The sequence below is a fragment of the Lottia gigantea genome (assembly GCF_000327385.1).
Source record: "Lottia gigantea unplaced genomic scaffold LOTGIsca_2, whole genome shotgun sequence".
Classification (NCBI taxonomy): domain Eukaryota; kingdom Metazoa; phylum Mollusca; class Gastropoda; family Lottiidae; genus Lottia; species Lottia gigantea.
In genome coordinates this window covers 4,459,687-4,478,321 of record NW_008708400.1, presented here as the reverse complement: position 1 = coordinate 4,478,321, position 18,635 = coordinate 4,459,687, and the positions used below count along the sequence as shown (strand labels likewise).

Sequence of the window (18,635 nt, the reverse complement as noted above, 5' to 3'; positions counted from 1 at the left end):
TTGCCATTTCACCATTTCGGACCGACAATCAGGAGCAGTTTTGTACCAATTGCGGTTTGGGACACGGATTCAGGAACCACATCGTATGTATTTTGTGGTAATTCATATATCATACTGAGATGTGTCAGAGAAAATAAACATGTTTCAAGTAATATATACTAATACTGAGCATGAGCCATTTTTCGCCAGTGTTTTGTCGTCGAATATACTGCGTGTGATACCAATGTACCCATAAAGAGTTTCAAAAACCTATTTATAATCCCTCATGTATCTAATAAATCTGGAGTGACGATTGAATTGAATTTCCGCGGAAATGCTATAAACTGGCTACGGTATGACAAGAAAAAACCCCAGGGAAATATTAACTGGACAGGGGTTTGGGAAGGAATAGGCATACCCTGTATAACACACGACATTATTGATATCATCACCGTGTTATATAGCTTGCCGTCATAGATCAAATAAAAAGATAAAAATACAAAGTCTGAAGTATTACATCAATTCCCCGCCTTGATCCTGATTAAATATTTGATTTGAATAAATTATCATAAATTATTGACTTGTTTATTCGCTTTTCTTGAAAACATAAATCAAGATATTTTAACTCAATATGCAGTTTTCACATAGTAAATATCAATATCTGGTGGTTATTTTAGTGACTTTGTCAACAATTTGTTTACAAAACGCGAGTTGTTTAAAACTTTCTGTTTATTTTTTTTGACTTGTGTAAATATATTAATATTTTAGATTTATATTCCGTTATAAATCTAGTCTTTTTAAAAGTGGGTAATTCATTATTAAGAAATATGACCATATGAAAGGAGTTTTTGGTTGGCATCATAATTTGTGTGTCCAGGAAAGTCAGAGAAATGGTCAGAGATAAAGCCAAGCAAAAGCTCAAAGGGGTATTTTTTTTTGTAGGACGAAATGTTTTTTTGCACAAATTTATGATAACTAAAAGTTCCTTAACTTATCTGAAAGTTTTAACTAAAAAAATCCCGCCGCTTATTTTTTAACGTCAAAACTATTTAAAAGTTCGTTTCTGCTTTTAGTGTAGAAAACTACTCGACCGACTTACGCAAAACTTAAAGGCATATTTTAGAAATATTTTTAGGTATAATCTACGACGTTTTTGATGATGAAAATTGTGCATGCTGTCCCTTTAAAGTTTACATAACACACTCTTGAGCCTCTAACATTTTCACCATTTTCCACCAATTTCATCATAGGTTTTACGATGGTTTTACTTTTCAGAATTACAATCAAACGTCGATCTCATCTGCTAATATAGAAAACAATTGATATCTTTAAAAGCGTAGTATTTGTCTTAACCATAGAAATACAGAGTTTTGTAAAACTTGAAATAAAACCGCCAAGATATTGTAGCCCGAGAAAAAGGTATACAAAATACACAAAAAACAAAGAGCTGTGGATTAAGTATGGGGGGGGGGGGAGGTAGGGGGTGGTGTTCTGAAAGCCGACACCGGGTCGATTCTCGGAAGCACATAAATCAGAATATTCTCCTATAGAAACACCAGCATATTTCTGTGTAAGATTTCCAATCTTTATCAAGGCAATGACAATCTACGAACACACTACTTCTACATTAATCTATTTTTCAAAACTTTAATTCATATAATAAAACAATCAAATTTGCAAAAAAAAAAATCAAAGACCACAGCGACCTATTAGATCACCACCGTAGTCCCATTCTACAGGTAGGCCGAAGTTTTTGTTAATAGCTTAACTTTGTTTGTTTCAGGATAATTGGATCTATTAATTACGTAAGCTATGGTGTAAAATTACAAGTATACAAATTAATTTAATTATATACTTTGTATTGTTACCACTTGTAATGGTCCTTATATAGCATAGTCCGAATCTCTAACCCTGTTAAACTAAGTCTGATAGTTTATTCTCTTGAATCGATGATTCGAATAATTGCTGTCTCGGACTGTTGGTGAGGCTGGGAACATCAGTCAACGACGGTTTATCAAAGATTTGACAAACTTTCCACCATTGCACACTGCACATTAAAAGTAGGATGATACATTCCAAATTTATTCTTTTCGTTTTTCATTGTACAGAACTGTGTGGAATTATTTGCTTATAAGAAACCAACTTGAGGGAGTTTTCGAAAATTGTTTTTTAAAAAAAAACGCATATATACCTCTTAGCCTAATATAATAATATCAGATAATATATCAGATCGTGATATCAGATTTCTCGATTCAAATCCGAGCTTCAAGAAGTCGGTTAAAGTCAGGATTTCGGACTAAGTAAATAACGGTTTGTTTACATCTCCGTAGGAGGTGAATGGAAGAGCCGTCAATCACATGGTTTGTACAGTTAAACTATGACGTCGAGGTCAGTGTGTAAGAAACTTTGTATGAAAAGTTAAGAAAAATTCATGGATATTTGGACAAAATAACGGGATTAATTAAGAGAATCAGGGGAAATGGAAGTATTGGGTGACGAGCAGACACTTCAAGCAGTATTAGGTAATTTTGTTCAAACTTTAAAACAATTTTTTATAACTTTTCTTTTAAAGTTTAAGATGTTTATTTATACATTGGTACATAATATGGCCTCCTTTTACAGCTAATTTTGTCGGAAGTTGACAAGAAAAGGTTAGAAATTGTAAGTGACATTTTGTCTAGTTGAGTAATATATCATCTTGAATAAATAGTCGAATTGTTTGAGAGAATATTCACTAAATGACATATACAGGCAAATAAAAACTTGGGTTTGGCGTCTGTTGGTAACAAGGTACTGGAATGAAAAATTTGACTGTCAACACCAAAAGACAAAATGATATTTTATGGTATGCTTTTGTTGTTCAAGTGTTCTATTCATGGAGTTTTCTCACTCTTTAATTGTGTTGATTGATTAAGGTTCAATAAAAACCCTTGAAGGGCCTGGAGACCTATTGACAGTTCATGTTGTGATTGATTGGTTGGTAACAGTATGAACTGTGTACTAAAGAAAGGGAAGAATTATTTTAAAGGAAATCCTTAAATTTCTAGTTCAAACTGATGTCATTTGTTATATTCGTTGAAAAATTAATTGATTTATATTGTCAATATTTTATTTAATATATTTAGAAGATTGATTAGCTTGATGCAATTGATATGGAGAGATTCAGACTAAGAAAGTATTGAAACTTTTTAGAAAAGTCATGACTGGTAGGGTAAAAATGTAAACAGAATCCCTTGAGATTGATATGACCCCAATAAGGGGTAAATTTATGTTCAATGAGAGCAGCATGCTAAATCTCTACTTCTGTCTAAAGATAAACAAACGTTGATTTACTATGGCAATCTATGGAAAAAGATGTAAAACAAAAGGTTTACTACCGTACATTTACAGTTGTCAGATTTATGATAAACGCTGTGAACTGATCAAATTTGATTTCAACAACGTTCTAAATGATAAATGGATAACTGTCAATGATGTAAACCTGTTCTAATACCTGTTTCCATCACTGGCCATAAACTGATAATCGACGTTGATAATCTTGAGGTGGAAGAAGGGATGTATGTTGCACACAGTTCTGAACTGGCTATTGGGTCTGATCAATTAATAGAGAATAAAAAATGGAATTTTCCCGAAATTTTATATGATAAAGTACCAGTAGTCTTAGAACAATGCTTAACATTTAAAGGAAATAGGGAAATGTTTGAATAGAAAATGAAGAATGAGACTTTGACCCGTGTGGCCAATAAAAGTAGGGCAATCCCTTTAAGATATTTCAAATCCTATTTTACACATAATTACACATATAAAATGAAATCTTATTTTGTTATGTAAGATCAGTATTTCCATTATAATTTTGAAAGTAATGTTACACCATTGTGAGTCTTGTCTTTTTTTAAAGTGAAAAATCATATTTTATTTTACTAATTTATATTTTAAACTATATTTTCTAACTGTTCTGTTAATATAGTAAATGCATATACCAGTACATGTATTTTGATGAATGTGACGAAATGATTGGACAAAAAAACATGTTCGTTTTAATTTTTACTTTTTTATTACTGTGATAGTTTGCAGCATAATTTCTTCCCATTACACACTGCACGGTGTTGCCTGTTTCCTATATAGCTTTGCCAGGTAATAAAAAGGAGAAAATTTTAAAGGATTTTTTGATTTTTTAAAAGTATATAAATTTTAAATTAGATTTTGAAAAATAATTTCCAAACATTGATTTTTTGAGAAGAATATATTATACAGTGTTATTCCATCCTCAAAATTTCAGTTTCAAGAGATTAACGCAATTATCTTGTGAAAACTTAGTATGAGTTATAGCCACCAAATAAATAAATGATATTCTTGAAATTTATTTCCTAAAATAATTGAAAAGATTTTAAATGCAATAAATTTGTAGTCCCTGTCAGAGAAATCTAAAAAAAAAAACTTAGAATTTTTTAAATGCAAATTTAGGAAAATCTCATTGAACAGAAACTTATTTTTGGACTGTCAACCTAACATTATGCTACCGTTATTTTACATCATATCTATAATAAGAAGTGTTAATAAATAGTGTATTATTTAAAGGGATTGGTTTCTTTCCTGTTCAAGCTATTGCCTTTATATGATTATTTGAATCGAGTTCAGAGGAGGAATCTGGTTATATTTTCTTACCCTCAAACATACATATATACATATATATATGAAATGAGGTGAAATTGGGCTTGAAAGTCTTTAATGTTCTCATACAGTTTCGGGTTGAAACAGGCTATATCATGCAGTGTAATTTGAGAGAAAATTTGACAAGACAATGGCATAAACCTTCCAATTTCTTTTAATTTTCAAAGGAGGAGGGATCTTTAACCTGCACCCTTATAACACACAGAATTGTGTTTTATTGTACCACCCGAGTCAAAAGACACTTTTTCATGTCAGCCCCGAGTCACTCCTGCTTGCTACAAACATAGCATTAGAGCGGTAAGGTACAGAAAAAAGCTCAAAGTGAAATTAAGTACGTTTTGAAAGTGGGTATTTATGTTGATAAAGTTGATAAAATTGATAATGTTATATAAGGCAATATTATATTCCTTTCATTTTTATCTGATGATGTGATTTCAATATGAAACAATAATTAGTAGGTTAGTAAGATTACAAAAACTTTGATTATGAACTTATATTGATGACACGTGACATGAGTAAGGTATTTAATGGTGAAAATCATCTCATCAAATTTTTATCAGTTTAACAAGACAGTGACACTATTGCCGAGATCATTAATGCAAACTCAAAATGCTAAAAACTGATGGTTACTTACTGACTGTTATATTTAAAGTGTTTAATATGAACATGCCTCTCTTTTGCACAACTGCGGATCAAAATTTGAGTGAAGAACAAAATTTATTTTATAAGATTAAAAAATTAGAAAGATGTTTTCCACTGAGGATTTCCATCTCTTTCCCATAGTGGCAGACACGGAATGGCTAGTCTTTCATATGGGACTATGAGGCACTGGAAATCTGAAAAAAATTTGCAAATTGTTCCTTGCTTTGCCCATCTTGATTATCCCCATTAGAACCAGGAGAGTGTGATGTATTTCATTTCCACAAAGATTAGATGTCTGAGACACACCATTAAAGGACAAGAGATTATTCCCACTAATTAAGCATCTCCTGAGAGACAAGGCTCATGTGACTAAGATCAGATCTGGACCTAGAAGTAAAAAGATGTGTGTGATATTAACATCTGTAGAGTAGATGACTATGATGATAATATATCATAATTTTTTTAATATTTATGATATCACACACCTTACTGATAACTTTGATCTTTATATTAACTGCTTGGCAGTCATAATTTACCTAATTAGACATCTTTCTTGTCCACTTAGTCAGATCTCACTGAAGACCATTTATAATGTTTCAACTACCTGATTCTATGAGGGTATAGCTTTATTGATTATTTGCCTTACCAATTTTAGCTGTAAATGAATAAACCAAGTAGTTTTAGAAGGATAGTAGGATAAAAAAGAAATCCAAAATCCAAAAACATAATGTACTGGTAATTGCCTTATAGTAAATTAAAATAGTCAGATAATTCTTTTATAGCTTTCAATAACTATGATTATCATTTTAAAAACAAAATATTATACCAATTTGAATTCTGTGTTTTTTCTAACAAAATGGATGATTTAAATTTAAAACTGAAGAAGACCTCAACCCTATCAATCTTTTATAATAACAAATCTTTAAAAATATTTTGAAATCAAATGGTTGAAGAGACTTAAGAATTTAGCAGAACAACATTGCTAGGATAAGATTCAATATGTCCACCTTGAAAACTTGACTTCATAAAATATACTTTATCTATATCAATTTCCTCTAAAAACAAGTTTATATTTGTTATTCTTAGCTCAAGTAGATTGTCGTGAATAGGTGACAAAATTCATAACATTGCCTCATGTACGAAGTTTATTTTTGTCGTCCAACCACCTCAAAAGATTGTTGACTTTTGTTGACGATTTATTGTGAGTGAGTGAAAATATTGTTTGAACTTAACAGTAATGGCCTGCCTTAAGTACGATATTTGATTCTTCACTTTCTCCATTTTGTTTCTAGTGCTTTTGGGAATTTGTGTTCAGTGAATGTCAGGATTTTGGATTTAGCAAATCTTTAGTATCAGGATTATATTAGAATTTTAAAGTGAGACACCCTTTAATAGGTCAGAAACCCTTTATTCACCTCCATCTTTAAATGTAGTATTTTTAGAAAGTGATAAATATCCTCCAAGTTCATCAGATATATTGACTTCTGAACTAATACAATCTAGTTTCATCTGCTTCATATTACCATTCTTCAAATACCATTAATGTTCTATTTAGATAATGTTTAAAGGAACAGAGGCACCATTTTGGGGGTTTGGTTCGAGTCTCGAAAAGATGTAAATAGTCTTCAGTAGTACTAGAAATCTACGAAAATCGCATTATTCCTTGTTTTACTAAAAAAATTTCTCTCATTCCACCCTGCATGGATTTGCCCGTCTTCATTAGCCCACATGGTGCAGAAAAGTAGGACATAAAACTCCATTCATTTCATTTCATTTTCTATACCACAGAGTATCTTAAAATGCGAACTTGTCATCTTGTCAACATTCAAACGCAGATGGATTTGAAGGCTTAAATTTCGACGGTGAGCTGTGAAGACTATTACTGATTGGCTTAGCTAAAAAAATTCCGGTTTCTGAGACTAAAATCTGATTGGTCTAAAGTATGGTGCATCTATCCCTTGAAAGGCATATATAGTCATTTAAATATTTGTTTCATTTTACCATATTTCAAATACTCACTCTGTTTTGTGAAAGATTAATACTATGGAGTTTAGGATATGCCATAACTACAAATTATAAATAGTTTGTTGAAGAATTGTTCACCTTTAATTTAAAACTGTGTCATTTTATTTCCAATATCCAATTTTAGATCAGTGCAAAAGCTAGAATTAGGCTAAGTAAGTGTTATTTGATACTGCACTTACCATGTCTCGTGGCGGTACTTTTTAGATCAGAATCAGTAGTAGTATAACCTAATTAACAACTATTTAATTCAAGGCCAATAACTATTTTAAAGGGAACATTATTATCACTGTTATATCACATGCTAAGTATATGAACTATTGTAACATAAGGGTTACAAACTGAAATGATGTCCTTGAATTAATATTGCTTCACTTAGAAATCACTGAAGTCACCCCTGCCTAATTTTGTGCTTATTTTCACAAGGTAAACTGTTCAATCAGATGTAAGTGGTGGAAAGAGGTTATTCAATTGTCAATCAATTACAGTATGTGATGCAACATAGGATACCTAGAACAAGAATTTTTCTGCACTGAAACTGGAACAAGGCTTTTGGTTACCTTGAAATAAACTTTATACATAGAGAATTAGTCTTTTGATTTATAATTTTACTATAGCTATGTCTATTGAACTTTACGAACTATAATCCTACTCTTGTGTATAAGAAAGTCCCTCATATATATATGTTGTTCTTAACCCTACTAGGTTAGATGCCATGGATTTGAATCCTCATAAAGTTAAGTAAAATTCAGATGCCTGTGCCAGTGCTTCTGAGAGTCGGCCCAGTGTCGGCTCTCACCCTGTTATACCTACATACAAATATTACCAATATCATGATAGTTAAGAGGTTTTGGCACTCACAGTTTTATCAAATTCTGACACCAGGTTTGTCTGTAATTAAATGAGATGACCTAGCTGTATATGGATAGCCAATTGAATAAGATAAGCTATCAGATGGTGTAAATAAGTGTATATTACAACACAAGATAATAATCATCTAATCTTTATCTTGAATATTATTGTTTATTTACATTCCATCACTTTCTATTTGCTACTGTTAAGATTGTTCACTATAAACAATAGGTGAAAGGAATTGTGAATGATAAAAGTGGCTTTAGATAGGAGGCATTAACTGTGGCATCAGACTTCTTTCTTTGAGAATTCTAGGAATGTAGAAAAGGAATAAGAATTGATGAAAATTCATCATTCTCTTTTAGTTAAACTCAATTCTTTCTGATACATGGCAATAAATGACTATTAAAATTAAAAAAAGATATAAAAAACGAACCCGTTTCTGTTCCCAACAACACTAGAGTCCTAGATAAAGTTTTTGATTTTGGTCATAATTAAAAGATGTTTCTATATTTTCAGGTAGAAACATGGATCTAGGAATAGATAATGAAGGATTAGATTTCCAGCAGTTAGAAGATTATATCTCGGGTGATAATAATATGTAAGTTTTCTTTATACTTCTGCATTTTATTTCAGGAATCACAATTCTCATACAAATTTAGTTTTCAGTATTACTGGCTACCAGAGCACTTTTCAAAATAGATATTGCCGTCAATATGGACTGTAAGCTGAATGGCGGTAGTAACGCTTCTTAAAAAATCTCTTTTGAAAGTGATGTTTGTAATTTATAGAGTATGATATCCCTTAAAAATTTAAAAAAGAAATTGCATGACTTCAATTATTTCACCTCTTGCATTTCTTACAAAAAAAAATTCAGGTCTTTCCTTTGAACATTTGGACTACTTGTTTATATGCCTGTAGGTAATGAAATAATAAGGAACGCCATGAACATGATATTAACTACGGTACATGATAAACATGATATTAATTATGATACTGATGATATTTAATGATTTAAATAATGATATCAGATCAGATATATTTGGATAACCTGGTTTACATTATTGAATATCTGCAGGCATAGCCTTCTAGGTATGGTATGAAAACTCTTTTCAATTATCTTATATTGAAGATTAGCATCATATTTTAACAAGTTATATGTAGATTGATATTAAAGTTGTATGTCTCATGAGTAAGACTGGGTAAAATGATTAAAATAATCTATTTTCGATTATAAATTTCATAATCAATTATATGTCAAAGTTACATTTTCTCCAGTGTACCAGTTAACAAGTAGTAATCCCTTCCACATAGTTTCCCTTCAACACATAACTTACCCACAATAATTTAAATAATAACCGCTCAAAGCAAGAATATACATCTACAACGCAAAATAACACATGAAATTAAGAATTTCGGCATGATTTTGATGAAGTGTTTACAGTGTTTCTCATTTAAAAAGTGACTTGCTAAATAAGTGACTTGTAGGTCCAAATAAACCCTGATTGTTGTCTGCTTAAAAAATAAGGGACTTTTATTGTGAATTAGAACGGTCGTAGTAATAGTAATTCTACAGTTGTAATAAAAAGTTGAGTGAAATATGAAAAAAAGGATGAAAAGTTGTCCCTCTTTGATGTACACAACCCTCTATCAGTATAAAAGAAAAACGGAAATGCCTTGGTGATGATGAATTATAAGTTATTGTTAAGAAAAGATGGTCTTATTTACACCATTTAAATAACCTTCCCTTAAAAAACACCTCTCCACATCTATTTGATGTGCTTATTGAAGCGATATGATAGCAGATCTCGTCTTTTGTATGGCAGTTTAACACTTGAAGTGTTCTGATGCAACTAAGTAAACATGTAAAACAAGGCAATAAAAAGACAGTATAATTTCATTTTGTTGATTTTTCTAATTGGACATTTGTTGTGATTTTCAACTATGACATCACCAGCTGTATGCTCTTATTTTTCTTAAAAATTTGACAAGTTGAAATGGACTTTGAACTTAAAAGATTTTGGTTATTCAATGGTGAATGACATGCTGATATTTTAGAAATAACAATTTACAAAAATGTTCTGTTCTGATAACTGATAAAACTATCCATTCCATTACTTGTCTCACTTTGAAAATGGAAATCAAACATCTGCTTTCTCTAAAAGTTGATAAAAACTATCTGCAGGAAATAACAATAGTTTAAATATCAAGTCATTGCATAACAATATTGCTGATGATCAGTGGCAGAGCCAAGTTTATGTCCGAAGGGGGCCAAATATCCGAGATTGCCCTAATTTCTAACTTAGTTATTAGATTTTTTGGTGATATCTGCATTAAAGAGGTTTGATAGTGACATGGAAACTTTTACTCTCTTCACTTTGTTTCCTTTGATCGTACGTAGACTTCTGATTTTCAACTGAAAAGTGATATCTTTGGCTAAAATTTACCTCTATTTTGAGAAAATATTTCATCAACTAAATCCTTAAAGCCAGTTACAGGAAAATATAAGATACCACTTTTCATTATGAAATACTAACTCACTTATGATTGATATACTTCCTCATGTGAAAAGTTCATTAGCAGCTACCAATTTTTTGTCAGTACGTTGTTCGAATTTTGGGTTTCATTTGGCAGTCTGGATTTATCTGGTACCTGGTTTATTTATTTATACAATTCAGCGCATTAAGTTGATGCAGCTGAAGCCTTCAATATAAAGTATATTTTTACTATTTATGGAGAAAAAAAATTGAGGATCAGAGCAAGGTCCATCATTGAACTGTGTACTGTACTTCAAGTGATGGGCTGGGATGAGATCAGATATATCATTTCAAAAAGTGGAAAGCTCTGAATGATACCATCTGAAGTGTTCTCTATTCCTTATTTAAAAATTAGCTGGTGTCTCGTGCCACAAACTGTACTGATTATAAGACAAGAGAGATCGAGAGTTAATAATTTCCTGTTGTTGTATCACTATGTCCTGTCTAAAAAGGAAGTACTGGTGTAGCTTACTGTGTTTATTAATGGAGGACTAAATATTTAGTAATAATAATCTTTCTTAACATGTTTAAAAGGCACACTAGCTGTTTAGAAAAATATATGAAGTTACACCGAGCTTATGCAGATTGGAATGGAACAATTTATATTAGATTTATATACCTCCATTTCACCAAGAATTCTTTGAAACTGTCAGATATAGGCGATTGCACGACGATGGTAAAATGTAGTACTCGCAGGTTCCCAACCTTTTTGCAAAAATGCAGCCAATCAACCCAAAAAAGATCAGGACCAAAAATTCTGATGCTTGTTGAAATGGTGGTATTACATGATGTATAATTTAATACAATACAATGATATACAGTTCAAATATATAGATAAACATAACATCTTATTTCAGTCTGTTCCAGCTGATGTTTTGTCTGTGATGTTTTGACTGTTGTTGTAAACCAGTGTAGAGTTAAAAAAAACTAGTATGTCCTAAAAATTGACTTTATGCGTTCATTAGCATTTATATAAAGCATAACACAAACAAAATTAATTAGAAAATTAATTGAGGTGCTTTTACTACAAAGAAATATTTGTGTATTCATTACATGTCAATAAAATGACAAACTTCTATCTTTTTATTGTTCAGGATATGAAAAATATATAACATGAATTATATTTAGACAACTAAACCTGTGTATATTTTAATCTTTGATGACATTTTGATTTATTATACTTTGTAAGCTTGACGTCATATGACTCACTTTATAAACCTTTACAGTGCAAGATGATCTTGTTAATTTTCTTGGTTCATTTCATTAAACCTTACTCACCCTTGTTTGTACTGTCCACCAAAATACTCAACCTTGTTAGTACTGTCCACCAAAATACTCACCCTTGTTAGTACTGTCAACCAAAGTACTCACCCTTGTTAGTACAGTCAACCAAAATACTCACCCTTGTTAGTACTGTCCACCAAAATACTCACCCTTGTTAGTACTCTCAACCAAAATACTCACCCTTGTTAGTACAGTTAACCAAAATACTCACCCTTGTTAGTACAGCCAACCAAAATACTCACCCTTGTTAGTACAGTTAACCAAAATACTCACCCTTGTTAGTACAGTCAACCAAAATACTCACCCTTGTTAGTACTGTCAACCAAAATACTCCTTTTTAATTTAAAAGAATTCAAAGTAGCTAGATTTTTCTGACTGGAACTTATATCGCACTGTGATCAATAAGGAAAGACAAAGAGCAAACTGTTTTAGCGATCTTGATAGAGGGAAAAGGGTTGTGTCTAATGTTAAAAGGGACCTTGATCATTTTTGTAACGAGTTATATGCTGTTCTGAATAAGTGCTGATCAACTTCAGCTTGATTTCCTGCTTTCAACAGCATTGTATATTTGTCTTTGCTTTGCTTCATACTGTTAAAAAAAACCCAAAGAAATTTTTGTTTTTTCTTTGAAAACATTAGTTTTTAAATGACAGAGATATGTCTATCTTCTAGTCTTATATCTACATTGTCAACTAAATTAATTGTTGATTTTTCAATTACCAAATTAAAGACTACACCTATTCAAAACATGTATCATGTAACTGGGAATGCCTGGTTAAGTTCATTAGAAAAGGAAAAAAGCAGGTTACAAAAGGTTAACATATTTGTTTTACGTCAGAAATGTAGTTGGTGAGACAGAAACACAAATTTCCCACAAATTGATTTAAGTGCAGGTTTTTAAGAGAAAGGGGGAAGTGGCAATTGATTTAACAGCCAAACAATGACAAGATACACGTATAACAGACCCTATACATGTCAAGAGGGTGTTATTAAAATCCCCTTTAAATTGGTGTTGAATAGACCTTACCCTGGGGCCAGTGACTTGTTGCTCACTCTCATGTTTAGTTATGACTCTGATGACAAACTGATACACATCAAACATGTTTTTGATGACAATTCATTGATGTTTAATAGGTAGTTTCACTTTTCTCTTTTAACCCTTTATAGTCCTTTAAGGATAGGGGCTGACTTATTTGAAGTTTTTTTTAGAATGTTAAAAGGGGTTAATGAATACACTACTTCTGAGATATTTTTTTAATAGCTGCTATTAGTGACAACACCAAATCTTAAAATCTTGGTGAACTTCAAAGTAAAGTAAATGAAAACCAGTTTTTTTTTACACTTACAATATCTTCTGATTTGAAGATCTAATAATAATTTCATGTAAATGATGTTCTGCATCACACATTGCTGGAAGGAATTCACAAGAATACTGCCCCATCTTGAATTAACGACTTTTTCTTGGTCACTTAAGGCAAAAGACATAAATGTATAATGTACATAGTAATCACTACAACAGGAAAGAATAAAAGAAACCTTATTGTGTTTGTTCAATCTTTCTGTCCTCTTAAATATCCTGGCAAAATTTGCATCATTGCGCACTGCATGTCATGCCTACCTTCATTTAGGTGCCCTCTTAAAAAGATTGAAACCCCCAGCAATATTAAATATATGAAGAGCTTATTAATATTTAGTGTAAAATTAAGAAGTGTTGACTGCTCATTATTAAAGAGACTGAGTCAAATCAAATTGACTTGACATGGTTGACAGAACAACAGTAGGTAGATAATACCATGTTGATTTATTTAATGAAGTGGAAATTGAATCAATATGATTCACTTTATATTATGTCACAGAAATAATATAATATTTTATATATTGTATTGGAATGACACAGAGTTTGACACCCATCTATTAACTTGTCAGTCTAATGTCAGAGAATGCAACCAAAGTTCAGTTTACATTCTCTAAGAAATACACTGACATAGCAGAGTTCACGTTTGGCAATATCTTCTGATATTCTCTGATCACTGGCTGTTTTAGAGTTAATCAGATCACATACTTTGAATTGAGTACTCTTTTTTAAGCAATCATTAATTAACACTGTTCACTTCCTAAACCTTCAATTTGACTGTTGGGCTTGGATCTGGTGACTACATGGTTCACGTCAAGGTGAGCACTTTTCGGCATCTCCTTGGTTACAGTCAATATTTGCCTGTTTCTTTCCCCTTTCCTTTTTGCTCACTTTTAGATTTGGATCTTGTTGTTCTCATACAATTAGGAGTCAGTCTGTATGTGTTTTATCTCTTGCTATTGGAATAATATAATTCTTTTACAATACTTTCAACCTTTTCAGCTGTTTAAGTTATATTATATTAGTATCCATTTGTATTTAGATAGTTAGTTTTTGATTGTATTTTCCATACTACAATTCTTACTAGAGATATTACACTGTTAATACATTAATGTCTTGCACCAGCCTGTTGCAAATGAGGCCTTGGTTTTGGACTATTTTAGTCCTTCTAAACCAACCATGATATGACACAATACCTTACAAATTTGTAGAACTTTGGTTTAAAATCAGAATACCTAGGTATATTATTTGCTACGGTCATGTACCAAAATGCAAAGCAAGCATACATTCAATTGAGGCTTAAAATGGAAGATTTGCCATTCCTGTACACCAGAATGAATTAACACCAATATTTGACATCAAGTTAATTCTAATTGAAATTTAGAGAGTTCTTTATGTCTGTTCAACATGATAATATCTTAGTCTCTTGAAGAAAGATCAAGGTGCTTGTTTGTGATTCGAGATGATACAAGAGGCCTTAAGGTGTACTATCGAGAGTCTATAAGTCATAAATTTTTCATATCTACAAGAGATAGGGGAGTTTTCAGTGGATTCAATAAATAGGTAAACATTAAAGCCAAGAGCATAATATATCATATTGTCCTATACACTTCATAAATTGAATATTCTAGAGCCTGGGTTAAGGTATTTCAATCTGTAGATTTGATTGGCTAAGGGTTTGTGATCTACCTATCGGCTGTAAGGGAATCAGTTATCACTCTCTTAGAATTGCATAAATCATTGGCTTATGCAAGACCTGGTTCCAGGGCCACAAAACATTTCTCATGCTCAGATATAGTTTTTACTCAAATTCATCAAGAAAAGGTAAAATTTGAAGATTAATATGATAATGCCAGAAACATATTGCCCAAAGGAATAGATATTCTTTGAAACAATCAGTAATCTGTAAAAGCCACTTCAAATTTGAGTAAAATCTCAGCTAAGTATAAAAAAGGTTTGTGACCCAGTGACTTGGTCATCATTTTCAGACACTCTGCCTAATTAATGGCTTCTTATAGTGACCTCTTAAGTCATTAAAGTGATTAAGATTGGAAAATCATCTCTTGAACAGTATTATTATTCAATGTACGACTGTGTGTCAAATTAATTTTTTTTGTAACTCAGTGACCATAATCTAATTCATGTGAATTTTGGTATATTCTGATGTATCTGTATCTTATATATCTGAATCAATATCTGATTTTCAAAATTATATTTCTCTGTATCAATATCTGATTTCTTCATATCAGAGCCTGATTATGTTGTATCAAAATTATTCTGTAAATATCGAAATCTTCTACTGTAGATATCAAAATCTAATGTATGTCACAATTATTTCTGTATATCAAAATATGATAAACCTATATCAAAATCTTAAATACTGGATACATAATTTGATATTGTATATGAAAATTTATTTTTGTATATGAAAATTTATTTTTGTATATGAAAATTTATTTTCTTTAATATGAAAATTTATTTCTGCATATGATCTAAGTCAGATTACAGTGTATCAAATGGGATTTGTATGTAATATAACAGTAAATTATTATTTATGATATTAAGACATGTATATGATATGGTATATAAGGAGAGGTAATCAGATTAAAGGATTATACAAGTCTATTGTTTACTTTGACAAAGTATACTTTTTGAACTTTGGTCAATTTTAAGTTTGGGGCTTATGATTCATTCAAATTATGCTGTTAAGTACAACTATCTATCAGTTTTTTGATAATTCAATGTGGAGGGATTTTTTGATTTAATTGCCATAAACTTTTTTCTAAACTGTAACTGGTATGGAGGGCTTCAGTGAACTTCACAAGTCTTTGAAACTAGCTTTGTTACGAAATTTACATTCTACATAGGCCCACATTTTATGCTTCTAATTAATCTAATAAAGAAGGACCTCGCTAATCTATGTGAATCTTGCATGCACATTTTTCTAAGGCAGCAACATTAGCCTTCACTTAATTTTAACAGTAAAGGGATCTTGAAATAGTTCAGTTTGTAGCATCTTGGGCACTGGTTTATCCTACCATTCAAATGAAGGTTATTTTCATGCCATCGGCCTGCATCATTGACAGGGGACACCTCAAAGAAGAACAAAATATAGTTTCCTTGATTTTTGGACATTCAGTGGAAAAGCTGAACTGAGCCTTTCCTCATTGCAAATATTTCTTTGTACACAAAGCAACCTTGGCAACTAATGGTTGGTTTTGTCTTTTGATTCATTTTCAATTTGTATTGTCTGAATTTGTTCATTTACTTTAAGAAAATAAATTGATATTTACTAGTAGACCTACTTTTCAACAGTTTTTAAAATCCTATAAAAAATACGATATATTAATTCTTTCACAATTTCATGGAAAGTTGAGTTGATTTTATTTATTTTACAGTTAATGTGATGGTAAAAACATGATAACATGCATGTTATGTGTTTAAGTGCATTCATGGGGCTAGGCAGGGTTTTTTTATTATGAAAATGAATACTTGAAAAAGTTCATTTATGACTTGTTTATACACAAAACTGATGACTTGTGTGTCCTTTTTGACAGTGCAGGTTGTAGAGCTGACATGGGGAAAAAACATCTTTTTGTCATTAAAAATATCCGGACGATGAACCATCTACCAGAAGCTGTACACATCAAAGATAACTTATTTGAGAGAAAACTGTCCTGTCAAAGTTCCCTCATTACACAGAACCAATGGTGTTTGCCTGGGAGTGCCCCTTAACCATTTTGTGGACCGAACAATGGCTGAACATAGTAGATAAGCAAAGTAAGCGTATTCACTAAACAGGAACATAATGTTAAACCAAGAATTTTGGACTCACAACTTAGAAATATTTATCTGTTTCTATAAGCAAGCACTGGGAGGTTCTTTACGAGATTGTTTATTTTATTTTAAAAGTCAACTTTAAGAAGTGTGAATAGTCAACAAGAAAGTATTCAAGAGGAAAAATGTTTGTATTGTCAACTACTAATCAACATTGCTTGTCACAGCAAGTGTACCTGGCCTAGCTTCAAGTAGAGAAATAAGTCCACAATTTTCACTGAAAGCAGGTTTTCTAAACAAGCACAACAGATCAGAGAATAAATAGAACCCTCTATTATGACAATTTGTCTTTCAATTTCCTACAAAATATATTTGCCTGTAATATTCTGCCACTGTAGCATTAAAGGTCAGGGTCCACTTTTTTCAGAGGTTCTTTTTGGTCTTAAATATATGTAAATATAATCTTAATATGAAGTATCAAACCTGCATGAATTTTTTATAATTTTTCTTCACTACTTATTCTTTGCGTGAAAATTGTGGTACCCTTAAATTATTTGTCTCGTTGATAGGTGTATGGAGGAAATACTGTGTACAGATAATTTCTGATTGTCCAGTCTTGTGAACACTATTATTGTTTCATGATTGACTTTCTTAATGGTAAACCTTTTTTCTGTGATATATAAGTATTCTTTTATAACTTGAACAATATCCTCATCTGCTTATTGATCTGAATGTTAGCTCTTCTTTTTTATGTATATATATGACATCAAATTATGGAGGGAAAGTTCAGTTCATTTTTAACGAAACCTAATGCTGAGGTGCTGTCATTCTCTGAATAAATATGCTTTAAAGCCTACAAAATTATGGGGAAAATAATGCTACTATTTGATCCGCATTAAAGAAAAGATTTGATTTTGGTTAAATTTTAGTGTATGGTTTTGTTGGTTGATTTGTACTTTTGATGGTCTGTGCTTTTACACAACTTAAAGGGACAGAAGCAAGATTTCTGGAAGCAAATCATACCTTTGTCTAGAAATCAAATCAGCAATATTATTCACAGCTTAAGATTTAAGCCTTTAGATCCAAGTGTATGTTTGAATGTGATCTCATCGGGTTGTCCATATAACAGACTTGAATATTTGAATGTCTGAACAATGGCGTCACTTATACAGTAGACTCTATTATCCTGCCCCACTTCCTCTACGCAAAGCTTTCTACGGAAGATGTTTTGGTGTCAGAGTCTTTATCAAGAATACAATCAAATTTCTAATACCCACATTTTTAGATAGAAAATGAGCTTGTGAACGAAATAAATAAAAAGTGAAATTTCTTGTTTGAGGTCTATTTGAAGGAATTACATGTACTGGATTTTCATACCAGTTTAGTAGTTCTGAAGTCCATTTACATTTATTCAAGTCCCCACCAAATCAACCCGCAAAATCATGCATTTGTACCTTAAATTAACATAGAACAGACATATAGTCAAAGAGTGAAGAAGTTGCTAAAAACTCCTATGT

At 31.4% G+C, this 18,635-nt stretch overlaps 1 protein-coding gene across 1 annotated transcript; it reads left to right on the top strand.

Moving 5' to 3' along the window:
• Positions 1-8,066: 8,066 nt before the first annotated feature.
• On the top strand, positions 8,067-8,893 carry LOTGIDRAFT_152915 (hypothetical protein; the record flags this gene model as incomplete). The annotated part of the gene is made up of 3 exons (XM_009053409.1): positions 8,067-8,199; positions 8,686-8,767; positions 8,803-8,893. 3 exons carry the CDS (start codon positions 8,067-8,069, stop codon positions 8,891-8,893), a joined length of 306 nt encoding a protein of 101 aa, XP_009051657.1.
• Between the last annotated feature and the right edge of the window lie 9,742 nt (positions 8,894-18,635).